The sequence below is a fragment of the Physeter macrocephalus genome, unplaced genomic scaffold, assembly GCF_002837175.3.
Source record: "Physeter macrocephalus isolate SW-GA unplaced genomic scaffold, ASM283717v5 random_371, whole genome shotgun sequence".
Lineage (NCBI taxonomy): Eukaryota > Metazoa > Chordata > Mammalia > Artiodactyla > Physeteridae > Physeter > Physeter macrocephalus.
The window spans coordinates 22724-32118 of record NW_021145636.1 but is presented as its reverse complement, the minus strand read 5'-3'; the positions used below and the strand labels follow the sequence as shown (position 1 = coordinate 32118).

At 45.3% G+C, this 9395-nt stretch overlaps 1 protein-coding gene across 2 annotated transcripts in view; it reads left to right on the top strand.

The window, feature by feature from the left end:
- Nucleotides 1-7691, top strand: part of DNAJC18 (DnaJ heat shock protein family (Hsp40) member C18) — a 26378-nt gene extending 18687 nt beyond the window's left edge. Inside the window, exons 8-9 of one of the 2 annotated variants that reach the window (XR_003678469.2) lie at nt 2889-3070; nt 4352-4441. Coding sequence is in view for 1 of the 2 variants with exons in the window: in XM_007114699.4 (XP_007114761.1) it covers nt 4352-4476 (125 nt within the window). In the remaining variant the exon portion in view is untranslated. Of the gene's footprint in view, nt 1-2888; nt 3071-4351 lie in introns of both variants that reach the window. The other variant, XM_007114699.4, reaches the window with a different exon arrangement.
- Nucleotides 7692-9395: the final 1704 nt, after the last annotated feature.

Sequence of the window (9395 nt, the reverse complement as noted above, 5' to 3'; positions counted from 1 at the left end):
AGCCATGGCCGCTGAGCCTGTGCGTCCGGAGCCTGTGCTCCACAACGGGAGAGGCCACAACAGTGAGAGGCCCGGGTACCGGGAAAAAAAAAAAAAAAAAAAAAGGGGAATTTTATTGACAGGATACATGTGGCCAGGACTGAGAAATCTTAGGAACTACAGCAGTACTAGTTGCCTATCTGTCTGTCTGTCTCTGAGTCTCTACATCTCTCTGCCTATCTGCCCTCTCTCTGCCAACTTCTTTTCTTTGCTTTTTCAAGCTCTCCTCCTTCACAGCCTTAATTTGCCATGGTTTATTTTGGTTGCTACCCCCTCCTATTCACTCTCCCAACTTCCCCAACCCCACAAGTCATTGGCCCCTTTCTACATCACAAGCTTCCTGTTTAAGTAGCTCGCTGGTTTGGTCCATGTTTTCCTAATTTCACATTTCCCAGAGGGAAATCTGATTGATCCAACCTAACCCAAGTTTTATAGGTTGTTGTTACTGAGTTTGGTGCCCCTTCTCTTCCCCTCCAATCAGCTGTGGCCACACAGAACAAAAGTGACTCTCCCAGGAGCAGGCCTTCCACACTGTTTCCCTGGAGACAATGGGGGTGACAGTGTTGGCTTCCAACCCCAGTGAGTGTTCATGGGGAGTGCACACACACACACACACACACACACACACACACACACACACACACACACACACACACACACACACACATCCATTAGTAATTGTATCTTGTAAAGCTTGGCTTTGGTTAATTTTTAAAAAGCAAACTAACTCATTTTTTAAAACCTTGTCTGTCACTGGGCATTGTTAAACATCTAACAGTGCCTGATAAATTTAGATCCTCAGTCACAGAGCTGCTAAGCCCTCGCTGACCCATCATGCATCCCAACCCCACCCCAAGTTAGTCTCTCCTTCCTCTGTGTTTTTAAAGCACTTTGCTCATCCTGCTAAAGACAGTGCCACCCTCATCATGTTAACGTGTTCTGTAGGTACATGACAGTCTCCCTGCTGGACTCCGGGATCTCTGAGGGCAAAAACCATGTCTTACTAATTTTGTGTCCCAGGCCCTTGGCACAGTCTTTGCTTCAGAACAGATGATCCACAAATGTCTTTTGAAGAGAGGATTCTCAGGACTGGAAAACAGTGAAACTGCTGAGGACTAGGAATCACTGAGCAGGGCTAGTGTCCTAACACTGCCCCTGAGGGACCTTATCTCTGCTGTCTACTCATGTAGGGCAGAGCCCACCTGACCTCTCAGGTGCATTAGGAGCTTGGTAGGCAATGACTTGGATGTAAGGGGGAATTCAGCAGGAGGAGGAAGTTGCTTTTTTATTGAAAAAACTGAGGGGTCAGGAAGTACCCCTACCCCACTGTTAAACTAGGTTTTGCAAGTTTCAAAAATCAGGAAAGAATTTTGGAGCAAGATAGAGGCCTTAGACTTAAAGACATTATAAACGTGGATCCAAATCAGGTGAAGGCCACAGCGTGTGTCCTAAGAGTCTCCATTATTTTAGACTCTGAGAGGGTTTTGAAATTATGCAGAGAGCTCATGGTAAGGATTACACCTAAGGTGGCTTCTAGGCTTTTGTCCCCATCCTCATGAGGCCTACTTTCAGGGCTTTGGCACTCCCCAGGTATAAACAGATCCAGTGGGTGAGCATGATGCGTGTACCCACAAGTTCCAACCCGGGGGTTATCAGCACACACCCCTTAAAAATCTATTTCTGGAATTTAAGGGTGGTGGCCGTCCGGAGCCTCCACACAACCCAAGTGCCATTTGAGAACAAGCAGCATCTGCCCTCCGATCCAGCAGCAAGTGCAGCCAGCATGGTTAAATTTAGCACATGGAGGCTGTAAAAATAAACCCGCTTGAGAACAAAGTTCACTCTTGGCAAAATACCGAATGGAAACTGTTTTTAGCAAAGTTAGCCACTGTCTTTTAAAATCTTTTGTTAATTTCTTTTCTCTGCTTTCTTCCTCCCAAGGAGGTTGTATGGATTATAGAAGATGGTATGAGTATAACACTTAGCATGGTGTCTGGCATATAGTGTTTGGATCCTGACTGAATCCAGACCTTGCTTGGCCTTGCTCGACTGTATGCAGCTCCGTCTTATGAGGCTGGATCATCATGGTCGTTGGGATCTGTCGGGGTCTTCCAGCTGTCAGGACTCTCATCTGGGCTGTCATGCAGTGTTTTTGAGAGAGGCTTTGGGACTTGCCTCTCTTGGCAATTTGCCTGAGTCAGCTTACCTTGAAGGTGCAATGCTCTGTCCATCTATTACGCTGGCATTCAGGGCATGGGAAACATTTTGCAGAGAAGAAAAGATGTTCTCTTGATCCTGACCCTGCCAAAGATTTTGTTTTTTCTTAGAAGTTATTGAATATTAACAGAACTTGTGAAAAGTAACATATTCATTGAGTTGACCTTTTGGTCATTGAAGTGCAAAAGGATTCACTGGCAGTTTGGAGAGAAGTTTCTCCAAGCATGGTCATGGGGGTGTGGGACGTAGTTCCTTGAAACACTTCCCTTGTGCAAGATCATTGCTCTAGAGCAAGGTCATTGCTCTCAATCTCTGGAGCATTGAAAACTGGTTTCAATGAACTTTAAAAAATCAACGTCATGTTTTGAGAAAAGCATTCATATATGTGCAGTTCTCTTTCATCAGCTCATTACAGTGGTTGTCAGTGTATAAAATAGTAAGAATCACTAGCCCTTTAAGTTTTCTGGAATGAGATTTCAGGCAATGAGACATTTGGATAAGGTCGGTAACAAAAAACCTAAGGAAATCGTTTCAAGGAAAAGCAAAGCCATAGGATCTGCCCTATATACTGGTGTAACTGTGACTCAGAGGACCAAAGGGACAGCCTGATTTCACAGAGCCCTCTTGAACAGGTTTCCCACATGCCAAAGAAGCCAGACAAATGGAGTCAGTGCCTAGCTCTGGGCGGAACGAAGGAGCAGAGGGCTTTCATTTGGGTGCGGCGCATGATCCGCCATGAAGCCACATCACCTGCGAGGATGCCTGTGCGGGGGGCAATCTCTGGCTGGCGCGACTGCAGGCCCCACACCGCGGGGTGAGAGCACATTGTTCTAGAGCCTAGGAGACCCCCTGTTTGCCAAGCAACTGCTGGGCCAGGGCCCAGCCTCTGAACCCCCATCGCAGAGGGTGGGTTTTCATGCATACCCACCCCTCACCCTGGAGTCCTGCACATAATCTGCACTTTGGGCCTTACTTGGTGTAAATGGAACCATTGTGAGCAGAAATGCCTGTATTTTGTGTTGATAGAGACTTATTCAGAAACCACTGCACATTGTTCCCTCTGGCTAGGTATTAAGCCCTGTTTCCAGGCAGTTTGCTGATTAATCAGACAGGTGCCTCTCGTTCCACCAAGAAAAAATCTGTCAGCAAGATGACTAAGAATGGATAGACCTATTTCAGAATGATTAAAATAGCATTTTCACAAGTGTGGTCCTTTAAACATTGAGTAGCTGCCTGCTATCTGAGGCTTTCAGAAGCCACGCAGCCCCTCGACGCATGCCATCCTGTTAATACACAACACATCTCTGGAGGTGCTTTTCAGGCATTCCTTCCTACGAATGTCTCTGAAACTATACAAAAGAATAAAAAAGAGAGGCAGCCAAACCACTGTTGAGTCCGGGAGGACAGCAGAGATTATATTCTGGTTAAAAATAGAATGACTTTCTCCACCATGAAGAGAAAATGAAATACATTTCGTCAAGGAGACAGAGGTCACTGGATCCAGATGATTTCACTTTTAAAAGAGCCCAGCTGCCTTTGGCCTTTGAGTTAGGGGTCCCACATGTGGTGAGGGAATGAAGAACGCCGCCAGCAACCTGGCCTTCTATAGAAGGCATGCCTGCCGGTGGAGGGCTCTGTGTCAGTCCGCATGTATGAGTTATGATCCAGCAACACAGAGGGAAGGATGAAGCAGCTGTCTTTGTTTCAGATGACAGGAACAGGCGATTAGACTCCATTCTCTCCAACTGCCATCTGAATACCATTCGTAGGAAAGCCCTGAAACAGGGTCTCCTCTTACTGCACGCATGCAGGTTTCCTAAGTCTGGTGCCAAATGTTCTATTGATAAGAACTAAGTCCAGTGCTTTTGTAATAGAGCACAGATACTGTTGGACTCCAGGATCACAGGTGTCCCTTAATCCTCAGCACCTGGTGTAGCGTAGCTGCCTGATACGTGTTTCTTGAGTAAATGAGTGTTTCTTAAGTTTAATTGAAAGAAAAAGCATTAAAGTAAAAGGAGCTTTGCTTCCAGAAGTATTGAAGTGAAACAGAGGAGCTCAACTTTCTTGATGAATTGTTACCTCCTTTATCTTTCAGAGTCGGAGTTGACCAATTTGGCAGGATTATACAGAGATGAACGATTGAAACAGAAGGCAGAGTCGCTGAAACTTGAAAACTGTGAAAAACTTTCCAAACTGATTGGCCTACGCAGAGGTGGCTGAGAGGATGGTAGTCCTATGCAGGCTCGGGGTTTTGCTACGTGTTACTGTTTATGTTCCTAATGCCATTGTATAATACAAAATTAGGAAATGATGAACATTTTACAATTTGCTAACTTTGTTTGGTGGGCAGAGTTGGAGGTGCTTCAGCACGGAGCCAGACTTGTCATCACAGAATCCTTCCTGGGGATTGGCTCCAGGGGCCAGGAGCAGGTCATCTAAATTGAATTAATGGCAAAGCATTAGATTCAGCCCCCTGCTCTGCGCCTACCCTGCCTCTAGAAATGTAGTTCAGGGTGCCCCAGAGCAGATTCGTATTTCCTTCCTTCTTTCCTTCAGTGCAGTCTCAATAGCCAGTCATTCCTAGGCTTAGCCAAAGCAGCTTAATATTGGTTGTTTACAATGTGCACTGAGAATTATACCTCTCCCTTCATTAGAGTCATCGTCTCCCCACCAGATTCAGCTGTTGGAACAACTCAACTTTCCATTTTCTAAGGGAAATGTGGAGAAATGTAAACTGTTGTAGTCCACAGTTTTCTATTTGTCTAATCTCTGTTCAGAGTTATTAGCATTAGCAAACTGCCTAATTTGAGTTTCTTTTACTTCCTTAACCCTCTGTCTTGTAGAGAGCCCAGAAATTTAAGTTATCGAGTGAAACAGTTCAATGGACACATGGAAGCAGGGGCCGGGGTGAAAGTAAAACGCAAGACTAAGTCTCAGCTGCTCGGTGCAGGTTCTCTAGTCCATCACAGAACCCAGAGAATGTTCTTTTTGGCATTTCCCCTTGCAGCATCACACTTGAGCTGAGTCCCTACACCCCACAGAGGTACAGTGGTCAGACCTAAGAGGAGGCACTGCCAGCCAGCTGGGCTGTTTGCTCAAGCCTAGAGATAGAGGGGAAAGACCCTCAGTCTGTGGCTTTGGGGGTCTGGCATTGGCCCCAGCAGTCACTTTGTTTAACCCAGTGCCCTGTAGTTTGTGATAAGAGATGCTTTTTCATGTAGTCAACATTTGCTGAGTGCCTGGTATGGAATGAGAACATTGGAGATGATGCATGGTTGAACTGGGTCACACAACTTGTTGTGACAGAGCTAGATGGTAGGCCGACTATCAAGTAGGAAGTGTGTGATCATCCCCATTGCTCAGGTAATTCTAGCCATATTGGTTAAAGCAGAATCTTTCCCAAGGATGCTCCTCCCCCCACCCTGGGATCCTGTATCCTTTCTATGGCAGTCCTACATCCACTCAGGACACCTCTCTACACCACTTCTGTATACAAAACAAAAGCAGTCAGCTCTTCCCACTGGTGACAGGGAGGGAAGTTGTTGCCTCGACTGTGTGGTTCTGGGCCTTCCTGTGGAGGTGAGCTACCAGGATTGAGCTGCCCAGATTATATCATGAATCTGAACCTGGAAGGATCAGTAGGTAAATGTAGTCTACACTCCATGTTTTCTTCAGGATGGAAGAAAAGTTCCTGTTGGAAGGAGAATCTACATTAAAACTTGTTTCCAAAGTAGAGTTTCTCCTTTCAGATGCATAGGCATGATTTAGGCAGATGTGTCTAGTATTGTCCCACGTGTGGGCATCCCACAGGGTCAGGAGATGAGTCCAGAGGTGAAGAGTGGGACTTTGGTGGCTGGTAGGGGGACCTACTCAGCTGTAGGGAGGGAGAGCAGCTCCAGAGATAGTCAGATTTTGTCACCCAGTGAAGTCTATCCTCCTGGGTTTTGGGGGGCTTCCTTGATCCCCTCTGAGTGACTGAAGGGATTTACATGGTAAAATGTGCCTGTGAGCCAAATGAGCTATAAAAAGTTGTTTTCCTGTACACACAAAAATCAAAGCTCCCCTGTCCCCAACCCCAATCTCTGCTAGAAAATGGGCCATGATTAAACTGACTTGACAAGGTAAAAGACTCTGCTCTAGATGCCCATGAATAGTGTAGTCACACCTGGATTTCATGGTGGAGATGAGTTATCTGTGATGATACTAAATAGAGGGAATACTAACTCACTTCATTAAATGTCAGGTCTGTTGTCTGTTTTTATAGCACTGATGGTACTGTTTTATTTATTACCTAATAGACTGCAACACTCACATCTGGTTTTCCTCAAGGGAATGGTATTTGCTTCGGGTTGAAGGATAGTTTAATCTATTCGGTACTGTCCAGAATATTGTTAAACTATAATTTCCTGGGTTGCATTTTAGATGGGTTGTCTGCATGGTGGTAAAATAAGCGTTTTCCTCTTGCCTACATCATTTGGAAAGTTTTTATCATATAAACTCTCTAGGCCTGGCGTATTCTTGCTCTCAGAACTTGGCATGCAACTCTAGACTATTTCTGTGAGCACAAATGCAGACTGGAGACGCGTGATGGGAGTGGGGCTAAGAAATAGGGCTTGAGGCTCGAGCAGAAGGCGAAGCTCTCATAAGAATGGAAGTGCCCTCTGCACTGCATGATCAGCAGTGAGGAAGGTGAGATGAAAACCCTTCTCATCACGAGGGGCACTGCAGCTTAAAGGAATCCGTGTCCCCAGATTAGCAACCCTGGGGTTCATATGCTCAAACTGGAAGACTTCTGAACTTCCTTGATCAGCTCCAGGCCTCACAGCTTGGGAGAAGTGACCAGCAAGAAAATGCCATTGCTGTTCTTTCTGTTGGAAACTATTAGAAATTACGCCGAACTCCAAACCCCACTGGAACGTGGAATCCAGCAGCCTAGTCAAACTATGTGTTGCTCTCATTTACATCCTCACACCCAGGACTGGCTTTGTGAGGAGGCACTGTTGGGATTCCAGAGCTTTCTGTTACGAATAGCCACACACGCGGGTTCATTGTCTGCATGCACTGTTCCTCACAGGAGCTAGCGCTTAATTAGTATTTATTTTGGATTCATTTAAGGTATAAGCTTAGTGTCCTAATATATTTATTTTTGGAAAGGACCAACTTATTATACATCTTATTTTTTGAGCCTGCATTGTTGATAACCTCGTGCAGTGACCACCAAGTAACTATATACCTGTGTGTTAGATATTGATTACATCTTTTGCATTACATTCAGCATTTGGAATTAAAGATGTGAATGTTCTGTGACCAGAGCCAGGATTGACACAGATGGAATCAGCTTCTGGTGGAGTAGGAATCCTGAAAAATCTGGTCACCTGATCCATTGCATCTGGATTGAGTGTACTTTAACAGAAAGAAATTAAATGATTTTATATAAAAAGAATGGCTTTATATTTTTCTTTTGTTCTTTTACCTTTGCCCATGGCACCTGTAGGTACTGCATATTGCCTGACTCCTTGGAGCCACTTAGGACTAGACAGGCTGTTGACCTCTGGTCCAGTGTTCCCTCATACATCAGTGGAATTATTGGTGTTTAGCATAATAGATAGCATTGGTGGCATCACCAATTCAATATTTGTTTTCCATCAGATGTCAGCAGCTGCAGCATATTACAGACAATGTACACATCAAATCTACTTAGCATCTGAACATCAGGTGTTATCCCAGTTCCTTGCTGGCTTTGTTCCTAATGGTCCTCAGTTAGGGTAGTCTTGGTTTAGAAATACAGGACATTGTTAACGTAATAATAATACCTTTCGTGTGAAGAAAGATTAAGGTGATATTCAATTCAGCCAAGTTGGAGAACTTACTATGTACCAGGTGGGCTGAACTTTTGGGATGGGGGTCAGAAAACAAGTGACACCCAGTACCATGGCTCCTGGAGTTCACATCTAATGGGGAAGCCAATTAGACAATGCTCCCCAGTGGGATGAATGTCAAAGGGGAGACCAAAGGAAGCTTGGGAATCTATACCAATCGGATTTAATCCAGGATGAAGGATCAGTGAAAGCAGTTCTGAGGAAAAGAGATTTAAAATGTAATCATCCTTCGTACAGAGTGCAGTGATTTTTTTTTTAATGGGGATAGAAGCAACACCATTGGAGTGCTCCCATTTCCACAAATAGCACCACCATCCAGCCAAATATGAAGTCAGAAACCCAGGAGACTTTGTGTGGTAGACTTAATTTGGTGTCCTCCAGTGGACCACACCTAATATTCATGACCTTGTGTAGTCCCCTTTCTGACCCGGGCTGGCCTTGATCTTTAATCAATAGAATGTGGCAAAACCAGCAGCTTGCATTTTTGCACTTAGGGGAAACCAGCTTCCATTTAAGTCCCACCACCCTGAGACCACCAAGCTAACCACATGGAGGAGCCATGCAGAAGAGAACCAAACAACTGAGCTGGCAGCAAGAACTGAAACCAGACACAATCTGAGCCAAGCTGGTTGCCACCCACGCTGATGATCACAGCAGAAATGAGCTGCCCTGCCAAGCCCGGTTCAAACTGCAGAACCATGAGCAAATAATACACTGGCTAATGTCTGGTTTTGTTTTGTTTTTTTTTTTTGGCCGTGCCAAGCGGCATGTGGGATCTTAGTTCCCCAACCAGGGATTGAACCTGCACCCCCTGCATTGGAAGCACAGAGTCTTAATCACTGGACCGCCAGGGAAGTCCCCTGGCTACTGTTTTAAGCCATTACATTTTGTGGTAGTCTGCAGCAGTAGACAACCAAACACCTCGACTCCCTTTTTCCCATATCCCCTCCATCATTAAGTCCTATAAATTCTACCTCCAGAACATCCTAAATCCATCTTCTCTCTTCATCTCCTCTGATACCATCTGACTCCCAAATACCATCCACTTTCTCTGACAGAAACCACTGCAGTAGCTGCCTAAGTAGTCTCTGTGCATTTACTTAGGGCCAGCTCCAATCTGTACACCTTGCTGCAACCAGAGAGATCTTTTCAAAGCATAAATTATAGCATATCACCCTCTTGTTTAAAATACTTCAGTACCGGGCTTCCCTGGTGGCGCAGTGGTTGCGCGTCCGCCTGCCGATGCAGGGGAACCGTGTT